We start from the raw sequence: 17,561 nt of genomic DNA on the forward strand, positions 1-17,561 counted from the left end.
CTGAAAAGAGAAGGCAGGAGAGAGAGGCTTGGAAGAGAGTCTAGAAATGATTTTACCAGTAAAAAGTAAATAAAAGTCTCAAAAGAGTGGTAAAAATTAAATATGACAGGTAAAACCCAAAGGCCAAAATGGGTGAAATAAGAACTGCCTTTACAGTAATAACATTGAATGTTAATGGATTAACTCCCCAATCAAAAGACACAGACTGGCAGAATAGATAAGAAAATATAAGTCATCTATATGCTGTCTGCAAGAGACTCACCTTTGACACAAAGACACCAAAAGATTGAAAATGAAAGGCTGGAAAAAGATATTCCATGCATGAAGTAAGCAAAAACAGAAAAAAACAAAACAAAACAAAACAACAACAACAACAACAAAACTGGAGTAGCTATACTTCTATCTATACTTAGATGATATAGGCTTTAAAAGACACTAACTAGTAATGTGCAATCTGAAGAAGAAGTCAGGAAAAAAATTCCATTTCCCATAGCAACTAAAAGAATCAAATATTTAGGAATAAACTTAGCCAAGACTGTAAAGTACTTGTGTTCAGAAAACTACAATTTATTGTTAAAAGAAATTTTAAAAGACCTAAATAATTGGAAGAACTTTACATGATCATGGACTGAAAGACTAAATATCATTAAGATGCCGATTCTACCCAAATTGATATACAGATTCATTGTAATCCTGATACAAATTCCACCAGCATTTTTTAAGTAAATGGAAAACACAATTATTAAATTTATTTGGAAGGGTAAGGGGTCCTGGATAGCCAGAAACACCTTAAAAAGGAAAAGCAAAGTTGGAGGACTCTCACTTTCAGATGCTAAATCATATTACCTAGCTACAGTGGTAAAAACAGCATGGTACTGGCATAATGACAGACACATAGACCAAGGGAACTGAACTGATTGTTCAGAAACAGACCCTCACAAGTGATTTTTGACAAGGCTATCAAACCCATCCAGCTGGGGCAAAACAGTCTATTCAACAAATGGTTCTGGGAAAACTGGATATCCATAGCCAAAAGAAAGAAAGAGGACTCCTATCTCATACCTTATACAAAAATTAACTCAAAATAGATTAAAAAAACCTAAATATAAAGACAGGAACCAAAAAAACTACTAGAAGAAAATGTAGGAAAGTATTTTCAAGACCTGGTAGTAGGTGGTGGATTCTTTTTTTTTTTTTCTGGTAATGTACAAATGGATTTTTAAAATTTATTTTTTATTGTCTCTCTCTCTTTTTTTTTAAGATACACAAAATGTTACATTAAAAAATATAAGAAGGGAAACAGATTTGGCCCAACAGATAGGGTATCCACCTACCACATGGGAGGTCCAAGGTTCAAATCCAGGGTCTCCTGACCCATGTAATGAGCTGGCCCACACACAGTGCTGATGTGCGCAAGGAATGCCATGCCATGCAGGGGTGTCCCCCATGTAGGGGAGCCCCATGTGCAAGGAGTGTGCCCTGTAAGGAGAGCCACCCAGGGTGAAAAAGGTGCAGCCTGCGCAGGAGTGGTGCTATACACATGGAGAGCTGACACAGCAAGAAGATGCAACAAAATGAAACACAGATTCTGGGTGCCACTGACAAGAATACAAGTGGACACAGAAGAACACACAGCAAATGGACAGAGAGAGCGGACAACTGAGGGGAGAGAAATAAATAAAAAATAAATCTTAAAAAAAATATATATCTAAGAGGTTCCCATATACCCCACTTCCCACCCCCCTGGTGGTAGATTCTCAAAGGAGATAAGAAGAGGGCTGAGATGGACTACTGATGCTTAATGTATGTAGACGCTTTAGTTAACTTGACTGTAAAATGTAGAAATGTATAGAGTTGATGGTAACACATATTAGTGAGTTACAGCTGGTTTATAAATGGGAATGTGACTGGAAAGGGTAGTCTAGGGATGTAAATGTCAATTGAAAGAAAGCTAGAAAATACTCTAGGGACCAAATAACATGGTAAACCCAGAGATAGATGAGAATTGTGATTGATGGTACAGATGCAAGAGGTCCTTGGTGAGCTAGAGCAGATATACATCACTATTGCAGGGTGATGTAAATGTGGAGAAGCATGGGAAAAATACAACTGGAGTGACCTATTGATTGTGGTTAACAGCAATAGTGTAAATTCATGCATCTATGCCAAAGATGTACTGTGTTGATAATGGGGGAGTATGGAAAAAGTGTGCCAATTGTATGCCATGGACCACGATTAGCAGTAATAGTCTGATGATATCTCATAATCTGAAACAAATGTTCCACCACTGTGTGGTATGTTGATGGAGGGGTGTTGTATAGGAATTCTGCACATATGCATGATTGTTTTTTAAGTTCACAACTTCTGTAATAAAATATATTTTAAAAAATAATAATATGGTGGGTTGGGGGGAAAACACACCAAATGTAAGATATGGACTGTAGTAAGAATTTTTTTCATTTTTAAAAATTTATTGAAGTATATTACTCATATATAAACATATATAAACAATAAGTGCATAGTAATAGTTGTGAACTTATAAAACAAACATACATAACATCATACAGGGCTCTCATACCTCACACTACCACCAATACCTTGCATTGTTGTGAAACCTTTTTAACTAATGAAAGAGCAACCTCAAAATATTACTACTAATCAAAGTATCTTATATTTGGTATATTTTTCCCTAACCCAACCTATTATTTTTATATCATTTATACATGAACATACATAAACAGTAAGTGTATAGTAAAAGTTGTGAACTTACAAAGCAAACATGTATAGAACCCCATCATACAGGGGTCCTATGTATCACCCACCACCAACACCTTACATTGTCATGAGACATTTGCTAAAAATTATGAAAGAATATTCTTAAAATCTTACTGCTAACTATAGGCATTCAACCACTGAGCTATACCTACTCCCCCTTTTACAGAAATTAATTTAGTTATTTTCAAAACTGCCTAGTCATTTTTTATAACCTGCTCTCCGTTTGTGAAATATTTTAAACAGTTGTTTTATATTCTCATGTTTGAAAATGCTAACATCTGAAGCATTTAAAGGTCTAATTCTCCTTTATGTTGTTTCTTCTGACAATTTTTCCTGATACGTTGTTTTCTTATATATTTTATAATTTTGGGTTATGAGTTTAAATTTAACTATCTAAATCTATGGGACCCATAGAGTCTGATTTGGGAACACTTTAAGCCAAGTTCTCAGTTTTAAGTTTTCTGGACCAAGCAGATAATAGAAATTCTAGACTTAAATCAATGTGAGGGCAAAAATCTAATAATAACTTCTCAGGGAAGACTTTTTTCTATATCTACTACCTGGAACAGAGGTTGAGACAGACCATCTGCCTTACAGGCTCTTCTCCCAGTGGGTGGGCTTCCTCTAGCTCACCTTTCACTGATACAGAGCCCCTCCTTAGACCACTTCTCGCAAGAGTCTGGCTCCCCACTTGAATAGACCATTAGAACTCAAGGTTCTGGGACCCACGTGTGGGCAGATCCTCTCAAGACAGCCTGGGCTTCAAGCTTGGTTCTACTCAAGGTTCCTGTTACCTCTACATTTGGGGTCCACTGGGATTTCCTTTTCTTGTGAACTTACCATTCATTTAAAGGCCTGTCTATCCAGCATTTCTAGATGTAGTATATCAGGAAGGTTTTTCAGACCATTTTATCTACCCTATTGTTAGAAGCAGAAGCTCAAGATGAATTCTATCCAATTTATACACTAGGATTCTTTTTTTAATTCAACATTTTTTTAAATTTATTTTTTTAATTGTATTTTTTGAAGATATATAGATCACAAAAAATGTTACATTAAAAACTAAGATTCTTATTATGGTAGAACAGTGCCACAAAACCTCTATTTAAATTGTCTTAGTCAGTTTCCAGTATTTGAAACATAAAAGTATAGCTTCTGGGCGCTCTCTCTGCCTAGAGGGTCCCGCACCAAATCTCGGTGTGTATTTCCATCCTTCTCTTCCATTTCTCAGAAACTTCTGTTTTTTCCCCCATTTCCCAAATAAATTCTTTTTACTGATCTAACTAAACTGGCATGTTCATAAATTCTTTTATGAATCATAGCCAAGAACCTAGAGGAATCCAACGTTTCTCCATCTTCATTTGGTGAGCCATTGCCAGGAGAAATATTAGTGAGTAGTGCTCCCAGACCCATGCCAGAAACTGCTATTAAAGTTAAAGGAATTGCCAACTGGGTGCACTTAGCCCAAGTGAAGTCAGCTGCCCGAGGAGGTGCCAGATCACCAAAAGCACCTGAGGACACATGTGTGCCAGTCCTTGGACATTCTGAAACACCTCTTCAAGAGAAAAAGCTAAGTAGTGACTGTCAAAGCCAGCTGTTCCATCTAACTCAAGCCCAAACACCTATTGCTAGGGGGAGGACAAGCCAGACACCCCTTAACAAATTTTGTGTTTCCATTTCCTGTAGTTTCTCCCTATACAATAACTAAAAGGGCAAAGCCTCTTCTCATCCCCCTCTTAGCTAGCTGTCTTACACATAACCACCACTATAGAAAACTGGGACTGGCAATTTATACCAAACCCCATTATCTATTACAATCTCTCCCTAAAGCTAACTAACAGCAGAGAAGAAAATAGCTGTCCCTTAAAAGTCCTAAAACAGCAAACAAACTCTCTTGCTGCTGTAGTACTGCCAAATCGCAGAGCCCTCATCATACTAAAGCAGCTTGGGTGGGGGGAGACGCCTATTTCTCAAGAAAGATGTTGTTTCTGTATCAGTCACTCTGGAATAGTCCTAAACAGCATTCGAAACCTGCAAGATGAAGCCCACCAACTTCAGGGAGATGTAGCCTCTGAAACCACCCGGCCTTTCTCACTCTCATGGTCCGGTGTGTCATAGCTGACCCCCCTTTTTGGGCCCACCTCTACCATCTTCTTTATCCTTTTAGTGGGGCCATATATTCAAAGTTCCCAGAATCAGTACCATCCAAAACAAGATGTTGTCATGCAGGGATTTCAGCCAGTTCCAACCACAGGGTCGGATGGGTCTTCCCTCAACCTCAGTAGAATAGCCAGAGTAGAATACGCCCTGTGGGGCAGGGCCTGCTGCCCTAACCAGCAGGAAGAATTACAGGATGATCACTGCCCCTCAGGACCCCCCTTAAGAATAAGGGTGTGACTCTCTGAGGGGGGAGCTGAGGCAGGTTAGTACAGGGTAATGAACGGAGAAGATGAGCCACAACATGGCGGCAGACCGCATGGCCAGCAGACAACATGGCCCCAAGACCTCACTGGGGCATTGAGTGTAACCTTGAGGTCCCAGTTTCTCTTTCCAGGACCTCCCCTTGGCCCCGGATATTCCAAAAAGGCCTCACCATTGGCCCCTACCATAGGTGGGGTAACCAATAACCCCTGGGGCTTTACAGTTTAAAAGGTAACCACACGAGGCAGAGCGCGAGCTCTGCCCAAAGGAGCCAGCACCAAATCATGTGTGTTTTTCCATCTTCCTCTCTCATTTCTCAGCAAGTTCTGTTCTTTCCCCTATTTCCCAACTAAATTCTTTTTACTTGCCTAACACAAAACAAAACAAAAGAAAAAACAGCTTCTGCTCTGGGGAACGGGAATAAGGGGTCCAGAGCAACTCAATCATTTCCCCTTATTCCTTGAGTTATCCTTAAGAAAACTTCAAATCCTTGCTAAGTTCTAATGAAAACTGCTGCAGTGGAAGAACCTGAACAAAGGTATTTGGTGACAGTTGTGCTTCAGCTTGCAATTCAGAGCTGTGTTTATCCTGGAATTACAATCCCCATTCTAGTCTACTAAAACTATGAACAAGGAGTCAGGAGACAAGCTCAATTCTGGTTCTGCCATGAGCAAGCTGTGTGACCCTGGGAAGTTTCCTAACTTCTCTATGCCTGTGGATCCTCATGTGAAAAATGAAAAAGTTGGAGCCTGATCCCTGACTTTCTTTCCAAAGGCTTCGTTCTATGCCCTTCTGTAGGTTTTGTGTGTGTTACTTTGGAAGTGTGCCAGAACTGCAGATGCTTACCTTTACAACATATACTCTGACCAGGAGCTTGATGGGCTGGTTCTGTGGGATCGCCCGGGAGATCCGGGGTTCGGAGAGCGACACTGCCTCTGATTCAGGGTAAAGGAGGAAGGAGCCCTAGGGTGGGGTGGGAAGTGTATGCAGAAAAAGGCCCTGGTAAGAGGAAGTCAGAATCTTAATCCTAAATCCCACCCTGTGCTTCCTGGGTCCCCCTTTATTTCCTCTAACATACCTTGAACTTGCCCACGAGGTGCCCGGGCCCGCCTCCCTCTCCATCTCCATCCTGGCCCCCTTGCCCTCGGTACAGGGGAAATACATTCAGCCAGTCTTCAAAGTGGTTAAACTCTTCCTCCAGGGAGCAGCCGTAGATCTGAAAGGTGAGGGCTTCAGCGACAGCTCAGTGTCTAGAATCCAAGGAGACTCCCCTCTCCCAGAAACCCAGTCACCTTCAGGGTGGTGATGGCTTTTTTCCGGGACACAGAGCCTCCAACTTCAACCTCACCCCTGTCTGGGGCCTCCCCAGTCACAGAAGTGAGGTGGGCCCCATCTGGGAAGAACAGAAATGCCCCAATCAGAAGCATCTGGTGGGGAGGCGGGTGCGGCAAGAGCAAGAAAGCAAAATCCCTTACTTGAATCCCCAGAATCATCCATTTCATCCTCGTCAAAGTTTGGCTGAAATCAAAAGGCAAATCAGAGATTCTTCACTGTCTTAATTTACCCCTTTTCCAGGATAAGGAGTTGGGAAACCTTCAAGTCCCAGCTGTGTGGGCCACTTGCACTTTCAAGGCTTCAGTTTATTGCCCCGTCCCATGCTGCTCCATACAGCAGCCACACACCACAGGCGGCTCCTGAGCACTGGAAATGTGGCCGGTATGAACCGAGGTGGGTGGTAAGTGTAAAATGCACACTCGGGTTTGAAGATTTTTTATGAAAAGAAGAATGTAAAATATCTCAATAATGTTTACATTATTTGTTGAAATGATAATTTGGATATATTAGGTTACATAAAATAATATTAAAATTAGTATCACCTATTTCCTTTAATTTTTAAAATCTGGATATTACAAAATATAAAATTACAAAGATGTCTCGCAGTAGAGTTCTATTGGACAGTAGAACTCTAGATAATGGAGTTAATAACTCAGTGTCTAGAATTGACATGAAAATGAGAAAAGGTGACTGTGATGAAGAGTTCTGAAAACTGCAGAGCTCCATGTTGAGGAGTTTTTTGTCCTGCCATTTCCCCCCCTCTGCCCCCACCTGACTCTGGAGTTCTTGCAGGGACGCGTAGTACTTGGACCACCAGTCCAGCTCTTCGGGGTCTGGGATGTCCTCCTCCAGCTCAGGGCTTTGCTTGAGGAGCCCTCCCAGGGGAAACTTCTTCAGAGGAGTCTGAGGAGAGAGGACTCAGCTCCCCCAAGCCTTCACCACCCAACCCCTTCCAGCCCTTTCTCCACCCCTTTCCCACACCCATCACCTTCAGGAGCCTTCTGGGTATCCCCACTTCAGCCAAGAAGGGATCCAGAGACTTCTGTCCTGGGAAACGGAAATGTCCCCGGTAAGCTCCCCCAGAAACACCTCTGCCAGAACCAGGGGTCTTCTGCCCGGAAGCCCTCAAGGTACCTTACCTTGAGGCCCCAGGGGCACCAGATCCCCTCTCACCAACCCCTCTTCTTCTTCCTCGTCGGGGGGCTCCTCTTGCCCCTGGAGTGTGAATCGCAGCATGTGGGGCACAATGTGGGACCCCACAAGAACTGTGCGGCCAAAGGCCCGGCGCTCAATCACCAGGATGCTGAGTGGGGGCTGCAGGTAAGACTGCTCTGGCAGGTCCTAGGAGTGGGGAGAGGGGAAACATGGCTCTGAAGATCTGGGGATGAAGGAAGGCAGCAGTAGAACAGGTGGGAAAACAGTAAATCTGAGCCTGTACTTGAAAGCCAGCTCTACCATGGCCTCATTGTAAAAAGAAAAATCACAGAATAGGACATGACAGTTGAAACACATATAAGTGACAAAGGTCTAGCATCCAGAATGTATAAAGAACCATCACAAATCAAAACAATCCAATTTAAAACTTGGTAAAACATGAACAGGCATTTCAGAGAAGAAAGACATATGTTTTATGTAAGTCTTAAGTACCCAAATTTTAAAAGATATATTTAAAAATGTTAAATGTAGGAAAGTGGATTTGTCCCAATGGATAGGACGTCCACCTACCACATGGGAGGTCCAAGGTTCAAACCCAGGGCCTCCTGACCTGCGTGATGAGCTGGCCCACGCACAGTCATGATACACGCAAGGAGTGTCGTGCCACACAGGGGTATCCCTCGTGAAGGGGAGCCTCGTAAGGAGAGCTGCCCAGCACGAAAAAATTGCAGCCTGCCCAGGAATAGCGCTGCACACACGGAGAGTTGACACAGCAAGATGACACACAAAAAGACTGTGGGTGCCGCTGACAAGAATACAAACGGACACAGAAGAACACACAGCAAATGGACACAGAGAACAGACAATTGGAGCGGGGGCCAGGGAAGGGGAGAGAAATTTTTTTAAAAAAAATTTTTAATGCTAAATGCAAAGGAAAAGAACACTGATGGAAAAGACACCAGGTTAGTAAAATGGGAGTGCCTTCTCTAGCTTTCTTTTTCCAAATATTTTGGCATATGATTGCAGTATTTTCATTGTGGGAGAAATAAGGTTATAATTCTTCTGAAGAAGTAATGCTGCAGAGGGTAAAATTATCTTTGGCGGAAGTTTACCCTCAACATGGGACATCTCCTATCCTGCTGAGTTGGAGAGAAATTAGTCTGTGGAGAAAGGGATGTGGGTTTCCCAGTACAGTATGGAATGAGAGATGAGAGGAGACATCTCCTGGGAGTTCAGCCAGCAATCTTTTCAGGTTCATGATCTCACAGCAAAGTGAAGTTTTCAGACTAAAACTCCTGCATGTGAAAGAGTCACGACAGGGTGGTGGTTTGTTGGTTGGTTTTGGTTTGGTTTTGGCCCCCGTGCAGTCTGGAACCACTGTGCTTTTTGTCCCAGTGACCCCCTCACATGGGCACAGCACTTTTCAGTTACAAAAAGCCCTTGCACCAAAATCTTTTCTCTCAGTGGGTCCTCACAGCACTCCTGCAAGGCAGCACCTGCTGTATTTCCTTTCAGCCTTTTTTCTTCTGCACCATCCCCATTTTACAGATAGAAAACCTGAAGCACAAATAAGTCAAGTGAACTGACAAGCTTGCACGTGGCACTGCCAGAACCTGACTCGAAAGCACGTATACCACAGTAATTATAAATTACACAAAGAATGTCTCGGCCCCTGCTATCTCAGAGATTAGATCTAGATTCCGTCAGTAAGCACAAGGACTCATCCTTCCTGACCCTTGGACAATCCACCTGTCCAAGAGAATCAAGAAAGCACCGCCAGTCCACGGATTAACCCAGGGTCAGTGAACCACAGCCTGTGGGCCAAATCGGGCCTACTACCTGTGTAAATAAAGTTTTATTGGAACACAGTCATACCCATTCGTTTACACATTGCCTCCGACTGTTAATCATGCAGAGGTGGGTAGTTATGACAAAGCCTAAAATATTTAATGCCCAGCCCTTTACAGAAAAGTGTGCTGACCCCTGAGCTAATAATCTAAGGCAGCCAGCTGGAATTTGCCGGGCGGCTGCTCTTTCATGTCGCAGCCCGGCACCCCTTGCCCCCAGCCTGCACCCTCACCACTCTCAGGTGCCTGACGAGCTCGCTGAAATTAGGGCTGTCACGGTAGCTGGCCAGGACCTCCGACTCCACGCGTCGCCCGGCCACCTCCAGCACAACCTGGGGCTGCTCCACCTCAAACAGATGCACTCGGCCGAGGCCCCTCAGGCCCCAGAAGAGCACCTGGCATGGGGAAAGGGGAGACTCAGGGGCTTGTGCCTGACAGAAGCAGCCAGCGCGCAGAGCGGGAGGGCTGTGGAGCCTGGCTTACCTCAACACGGAACTCCCTGAGCACGGGGCGCACGTGGGGCGGCAGGGACAGGCGTTTGGAGAGCGGATCCACCAGGGGCGTCAGGTCCTGGGGCTCCACGTCCCGGGGCACCGTGGGCTGCAAGAGGCGAGAGGCCCGAGGTCAAGGAGGAATCGAGCCAAGCAGGGAGGGTCTGGGCTTGGGGGAAGGAGGTGGCGAGCTGCGGGTAGAGGGTAGAGCCAGCGACAGCTGGGCGCGGCCGGGTTGGTGGGAGGGGCTGTCTCAGGAGTCAGCCGTGCACAGGAGGGTGGGTGCTGGGGCTCGAGGGCTGGGGCAGCCCCAGGAAGAACACGCAGCCTGGGTTCTCTGGGGTTGGAGGCCTGGCAAGGTGAGCCCGGGGTTTACCCACGTCTAGAGCTCCCAGGGCAAGGGGTGACCCCAGGGCAGCCCTGAGGCCCGTAGCCTCTGGGGTTAAGGAACTTGGAGGGCTCAGCCCAGGACACACCACGTTTTACACTCTCTGGGGCCAGAGGGCCTGATGGGCAATCAGGATAGGCCCCCTCCTGCGCCAGCCAGGCCGGGCGTCTGACCTCTAGCCGGCCACTGTAGTCCAGTTCCAGGAGTTCGAAGGTGGCAATGAGCTCTCCGGCTGCCCGGGGGCCCTTCCGCAGGGGGAAGAACTGCAGCTCAGGGCGTCGGTATGGATCCTGGGCCAGCTTCACCCTCGGGGCAGCCAGCGCCCTGCCCAGGAATACAGGGGGGCCCTGCAGGAAGCGCAGATGTGAATGCAAGAGGGGAAGAGGCTCGCGGCCGGGGAGCGCCAAGACGAGGAGCGGGGAGGCTCCGGGTCAGGAACCCAGCTGGTGCACGGGCCACACGCACAAACTTGTTGTGGTCGAAGACGCTGATGACCACCGAAGGAGGCTCCTCCTGCAGGTGCTCCCTCCTCCCGTCCACGATCAGCTGATCGAACACCAGGAGCTCGTCCCACAGGGGGCTCAGGGTCTGCTCCAGGACCTTGGTCGCCACGCAGGGAAGGAGGCAAGGGCAGGCATCAGGAGAAGGCCAGGTCAGGGTCCCTGCCCCGAAGGAGCACCTCAAATAACTGTGACTAAAGGGGTGAGGACGTAAGGGAGATGGAAGCACCCTCCAGGTTGGCGCTGGAGCCCACCCCTCCTCGCCCTGGCCTCCCCCAGAAGGCACGCTGGTCCAGCCTCCCGCCCCCAAGACCCTCTGGTTCTACACCACACCCCACGCCAAGGCGGCCGATGCAACCGTCTGTCCCGAAAATCCAGGGCAGGAGGACTGTGACAGGCCTCGGGGCAAGGCTCAGGCCCAGCCCACCTCGCCCGCAGAGCCCCCTCTCCCCGCAGCCCAGCCGGGGCCTCACCCGTGTGGTCTGACACTGGGTGGAGATGAGGACTCGAGCGAAGGGGTCCGACAGGCCGCTCTCGTCTGCTGCCAGCACACCTCGGGCCTGGTACAAGTGAGCCCGGAGCTGGAAGTAGCTGAAGTCTGGGGTCGGGGAGAGGAAAAGGCCGTATTTGTTCAGGGGACCACAGGCCCCTACCAGCCCCAGCCTCGGGCCAACAGCAGGCTGGGCCCTGCAACCCCTGCCCCTGCCCCTGCTCTCACCGTCCCGGTGCAGGCTTTGAGGCAGCCCAGCCGGGGGCTCGGGCAGCAGATCTGGGGGTAGCTCAGAGGTGCAGGCCTTGGCTTGTTTGCCCAGCCCCAGCCACAGGAAGAGCTCCAACTTGGCACAGACCTCACCAGGGGCTGCGCCCGGTGCCTGTTGAGGGGAGGAGGCATGTTAGGGCCTTAGATGCCTCCTCCTCTTACCCCAGGTAGACCAGCAATCCTGCTCCCCCAAGGCACGCCCCCATCTCTGTATCACTAACTATGGCCAAACTCTCTACACCAGTGAACATTCCTTACATCTCCACCTTACACCCCACTTCACACCCTGCACCCTACACCCCCGCCTTACCTCTCACTTCCTACAGCCCCCACACCCCAAACCACACACTGAGCTCTGTGCCCCCACACTCCACACTTACCCCTTCGTCCCCGTTCACATTCCCTGTCTCCCACCCAGGGACACTTCTCACCACCAGGGGCCCCTTTTGGTGTCTTTTCCAGGGATGCCTCATTTAGAAATGTTTTGCCCCCAAAGGAGCTGTCCTTGTAGGGGCCTAAAGAATCACTCTCCCGTTTTCACGATCCTGCTTCTGTCAGGGCCCAGTCAGCAAAGGGGGCCAGGGCAGGCCCAGAGATGACAAGATTTGGTGTGACTCTCACTCCAAAGCTGCCATGAGTGAAGACGCGATCTCCTTTTGGCTTTTGGACCATTGTGAAGAGTTTGAGGACCCTCTGTCAGGAGCCACAGGCCTCCAGCCCTGGATCCTCACCCCTGCCCTCGGAGTCTCACCCCCTTCGGCCCTCAGACCCTGGGCCCCTGGCCCCACTCACTGTGAGAAGCAGAGTCTGGATCTTCCCACAGTCCCGGCCCCGCTCCTCCTCGACCACAGAGAACAGCACATCCTGGGCAGGGATCCGGGCCCAGGCCACGCGGCGCCGTCCACTGAGCATCCAGACCAGCACATCAGGGAGGGGTGGCTGGGGCTGTGGGGCAGAGAACTGGGTCATAGGGGTAGACTGGGAGTTGAGAACACCTGCTTCCACAGCTTCCACCAGATGGGCAGACTGAATGTCCATCTCCAGCGCTGACTTCCCCTTGAACTACAGACCCACGTGGCCTCCCGCCTCCTGGACATCACCCCCTGGTGGACATCACCACCTCAGACCCAGAGTCCAACCTGACCTCTTTACCTTCTCCTCCCAGCCTGTTCCTGCCCCTGCATTCTCCACCATAAGCCCATTCACATCAGCCAAGGACTTAATCTAGAGTTATCCTTCTCCTCCAACATCCACCACCAAGTCCTGCCAGCTGCCCCCTTCCCTCCATTCCTCACTGCCCTCATTCAGGCCAACATTGAGTCTAGTCCAAACAATTGTGACAGCCTCCTAACTAGTCTTCCTGCCTTCAGTCCCCCCTTCCAACTCATTCTCTACCATGAATGGCCATGAGTAGTTGGCTTCTTCCCAACCTCTGAGTCTCAGTTTAAACCTCATGTCATGTCCTCAGAGAAGCAGGTTTCCCCACTGGCTCACTTAGCCTCTATAACATCCATCTTAGCAATTCCTACAGATCATAATTTTTTATCCATTTACATATTTATAGGCTGTCATCCTTGCTAGAACATAAACTCCAAAAGAGCAAGGAACATGGCAGGGGCTGAATCTCCAGGGCCTAATAGAGTTTGGCATATAGCTGGCCTTCAAATATCACTGAATAAGTAAACAACAGCTAGAAATTATCTCTCCAAAGGGCAAATCTGAGTCCTCTCTTTCCCCTGCTTTAAATCATCATCCCAGACTTCCATTTCCAGTAATATGAGCTAGGAATTTAGACTGACCTTCCATTAAAAACAACTAAAATGTCAAGATAAAGGGAAGCAGATTTGGCTCAACTGATAGAGTGTCTGCCTACCACATGGGAGGTCCAGGGTTCAAACCCAGGGCCTCCTGACCCACGTGGTGAGCTGGCCCATGCACAGTACTGATGCGCGCAAGGAATGCCGTGCCACGCAAGGGTGTTCCCCACATAGGGAAGCCCCACGTACAAGGAGTACACCCCATAAGGAAAGCTGCCCCATGAGAAAAAAGCGCTGCCTGCCCAGAAGTGGTGCAGCACACATGGAGAGCTGATGAAGCAAGATGATGCAACAAAAAGAGACACAGATTCCTGGTGCCGCTGGCAAGAATCCAAGTGGAGGAAAGAGGACTTGGCCCAATGGATAGGGTGTCCGCCTACCACTTGAGAGGTCCATGGTTCAAACCCCAGGCCTCCTTGACCCGTGTGGATCTGGCCCACGCGCAGAGCTGATGTGCACAAGGAGTGCCATGCCACCCAGGGGTGTCCCCCGCATAGGGGAGCCCCACGCTCAAGGAGTGCGCCCCATAAGGAAAGCCACCCAGCACGAAAGAAAGTGCAACCTGCCTAAGAATGGTGCCAAACATACGGAGAGCTGACACAAGATGATGCAACAAAAAGAAACACAGATTCCTGGTGCTGCTGATAAGGATGGATGCAGTCACAGAAGAACACACAGCAAATGGACACAAAGAGCAGACAACTGGGGGAGGCGAAATTTAAAAAATAAAATAAAATAAATCTTTAAAAAAAAAAAAAACTCAGATCCCAGTCAGGGTAGGAAGTCTAATAGGAGATCTACATTCCTCCCAGGAAGCTAGGACCCCAAAAACCTATGCCTTCCAGAGAAAGGTAAACCACAGGTAAACCTCCCTCACCATCTCACACCCAGGGGTCCTCAAGGGAAGTTGCCTGGATGTGTAGATTGGTTTGTTGGGAATTGTTCCTGTGATGGTATAACCACAGCTGATTTCTTTCATAGTAAGTAGGTGGTGCCAAACATCAAAATTTAGTACAAGGTTATCTAAAACAGAAGCAAAGTTAAATGCTTTCCAGGAGACTGTACCTTTATTCCAGGGCTCAAAGAATTCCCATAAATTATTTTTATGAGCAGCTTATATTCAAAAGTAACTAAGCACAGATGAAACATGATCATGAAGGAATACCAGTAGAAACAGCAAAACCAAACCAACAAAAAATATAATACTGGAATCATCTGGTATTATAAAAATTACTATGCCAAAGCAGAAGGAAGCAGATGTGGCTCAACAGATAGAGCGTCTGCCAACCACATAGGAGGTCCAAGGGTTCGATACCCAGAGCCTCCTGGCTCATGTGGTGAGCTGGCCCACACACAGTGCTGCTACGCACAGGGAATGCCAGCCCGCGCAGGGATGCCCCCTCATAAGGGTGCCCCCTGTGCAAGGAATGACCCTTGTGCAAGGAGAGCTGCCCCGTGCAAAACCGCAGCCCACCCAGGAATAGTGCCACACACACACAGAGCTGGCACAGCAAGATGATGCAACAAAAAGAGACACAGATCCCCAGTGCTGCCTGATGAGAACACAAGTAGACACAGAGGAACACACAGTGAATGGACACAGAGAACAGACAATGGGGGGTGGGGGGAGAGAGAAAGAAAGAAAGAAATCTTAAAAAAAAAAAAAAAAAACCAAAGCAGAAATAAAAACCTAAGTCAGACTTAACAAACATTTATTGGGAATAAGAGTCCATGAAAAATAACAAAGAGTTGAAAAAGTAGAACTTACAAAAATGAAAAGTACAATGATTGAAATTAAAAACGCCAAAATGGCATACATGTAGTCTTCTCATTTTAAATTTTTTTAAAAATCAAAACAATCCAATAGAGGAAGGAAATATTTTCAACAAATGGTACTGGAATATCTGTATATCCATATGAAAAAAGTGAAATATGACCTATATGTCATATCATATGCAAAAATTAATTTGAAAGCTGAGACCCAAATGTAAAATCTAAAACCATAAAGCTTTTAGAGTAAAACAGAGGAGAATATTTTTGTGACTTGGCAGTAGGCAAAGGTTTTCTTGAACAGGTAACAGAAAACAATAAACATAAAAAGAAAAATCAGATAAATTAGTCTTCATCAAAATTTAAAACTTCAGGTCTTCAAAAACACCATTAAGAAAATGAACAAGCAAGCCATAGACTGGGAGAAAATATGTACAAAATATATCTAATAAAGGACTGGTATCCAGGATAAATTTTTAAAACACCTACAATTCAATATAAAAAACACAAACAATACTTTAAATGGACAAAACTATGAAAAAACACTTCACAGAAGAAAATATCTGGGGAAGCAGACTTGGCTCAATGGATAGAGCATCCTCCTACCACATGGGAGGTCCACGGTTCAAACCCAGGACCTCCCTGATCCATGTGGAGCTGGCCCACATGCAGTACTGATGCGTGCAAGGAGTGCCGTGCCACACAGGCGTGTCCCCTACATTGGGGAGCTCCATGATCAAGCAGTACGCCCCATAAAGAGAGCCATCCAGCACGAAAGAAAGTCCAGCCTTCCCAGGAGTGGCGCCGCACACACGGAGAGCTGATGCAGCAAGATGACGCAACAAAAAGAGACACAGATTCCCATTCCCCTGACAAAAATAGAAGCGGACACAGAAGAACACACAGAGAATGGACACAGAGAGCAGACAACTGGGGTGGGGAAGGGGAGAGAAATAAAAAATAAATAAATAAATATTAAAAAAAAAAAGAATGGTAAATAAGCACCTGGAAAAGAATGCAACATCATCAGCCACTAGGAAAGCACAAATTAAAATAGAATGAGTTATCATTACATATGCATAAAAATTTTTAAATGAAAATGAACAAGAACCCCAAATACTGTTTATTGATCTATCTTGGTGAAAACAAGCAGCCTGCCAGCCACTAGGAGGACAGGACAAGGTTGGATCTCCTTCCATCCTCCATTCCAGGAGAGCTATAATTATTTGACCTGTCTTGTGGTTCCCTGGAAGATCCCACTTTCAAGACTATCTTTATTTGGTCTGACTTGGAGCTCACCCACTGTGAACAGCATTTTCCCCAGGAGTGTTTTTTTGCTTTGTTTTGTTTTGTTTTGAGGAAGTGCTGGGGATTTGCACCCAGGACCTTGTATATGGGAAACAGGTGCTCAGCCACTGAGCTACATCCACTCCCCAGAGGGATTTTTTTAAAACCAACAGAAGTAATTATTTAACTGCCTGAGGTGGCAGATAACAACTGGGCAAAAACCAAATTCTTTAAAGGAAAAGCTGGGGAATGAGATGCCCATGGGGATATTTGAAAAGCTCCTAACATTTCCTGGGAATCTAGAAGGCCACATGCATGCAGAGAGTCTCTTTGTGAATGCTCAGAAAAGACCTGAGAAAGCGCTAAGGTCTCACTTCTGGCTAACGTTGAGGAACTACACAATCAAGAAGTGAAGACTAAAGCAAAATTGTAAACTACCTGGTGGAGTGTTGAAGACATGCCCTAATACATAAACAGAGTTCTTTGACAAAGACTTGGAATCTTATATGTTCCAGGCATTTAAGGAAATCTCTGTCCAATCATTAACTGACCACTAAGATAATGCAGCAAATACTTTGGTGACCACATATGACAAAATATACAGACCTTACAAAATTAGTTCATAAAAGTCATGAAACAAGCAAGGAAAGAAGCAAACAATTAACAGACAAACAAATAAAAAACAAAAAAGCCCAGTATGGTAGTTTGATATTATTTATGAATTCCAAAAAGAAATCTGGATTATGTTTGTAAACTGGTCTGATCTTCTGGGCATGGTAACCCTTTGATAATATGAGATTTAGCTGAGACATCTGATTAAATTATGTTAAGATTAGGGCTTTGATTCAACCATGTCATTAGAGTGAGACTCAGCATTGAGTCCCAGCCCCCTTGGGATGATAAAACAGACTCTCATATGGAAGTAGACACACAGGAGAAGAACACAGAGGATTGGAGATAGCTCATTAAACACAGCAGAGGCCCTGGGAAGAGAGATGAGCCTGACAGTCTACAG

The 17,561-nt window shown here is 46.4% G+C and overlaps 1 protein-coding gene across 1 annotated transcript in view; it reads right to left on the reverse strand.

Moving 5' to 3' along the window:
* LOC101418054 (fer-1-like protein 4) overlaps positions 1 to 17,561 on the reverse strand; it is a 101,141-nt gene that overhangs the window by 42,918 nt on the left and 40,662 nt on the right. The window contains exons 7-20 of the mRNA XM_071211821.1: positions 12,465 to 12,617; positions 11,631 to 11,784; positions 11,386 to 11,510; positions 10,878 to 11,012; positions 10,586 to 10,759; positions 10,017 to 10,133; positions 9,767 to 9,928; positions 7,671 to 7,872; positions 7,520 to 7,578; positions 7,303 to 7,434; positions 6,672 to 6,714; positions 6,489 to 6,589; positions 6,275 to 6,412; positions 6,043 to 6,159 (exon numbers count right to left, since the gene is read on the reverse strand). Of these exons, the coding sequence (XP_071067922.1) occupies positions 6,043 to 6,159; positions 6,275 to 6,412; positions 6,489 to 6,589; positions 6,672 to 6,714; positions 7,303 to 7,434; positions 7,520 to 7,578; positions 7,671 to 7,872; positions 9,767 to 9,928; positions 10,017 to 10,133; positions 10,586 to 10,759; positions 10,878 to 11,012; positions 11,386 to 11,510; positions 11,631 to 11,784; positions 12,465 to 12,617 (1,812 nt within the window). The remainder of the gene's footprint in view (positions 1 to 6,042; positions 6,160 to 6,274; positions 6,413 to 6,488; positions 6,590 to 6,671; positions 6,715 to 7,302; positions 7,435 to 7,519; positions 7,579 to 7,670; positions 7,873 to 9,766; positions 9,929 to 10,016; positions 10,134 to 10,585; positions 10,760 to 10,877; positions 11,013 to 11,385; positions 11,511 to 11,630; positions 11,785 to 12,464; positions 12,618 to 17,561) is intronic.

Source organism: Dasypus novemcinctus, chromosome 24 (assembly GCF_030445035.2).
Source record: "Dasypus novemcinctus isolate mDasNov1 chromosome 24, mDasNov1.1.hap2, whole genome shotgun sequence".
Lineage (NCBI taxonomy): Eukaryota > Metazoa > Chordata > Mammalia > Cingulata > Dasypodidae > Dasypus > Dasypus novemcinctus.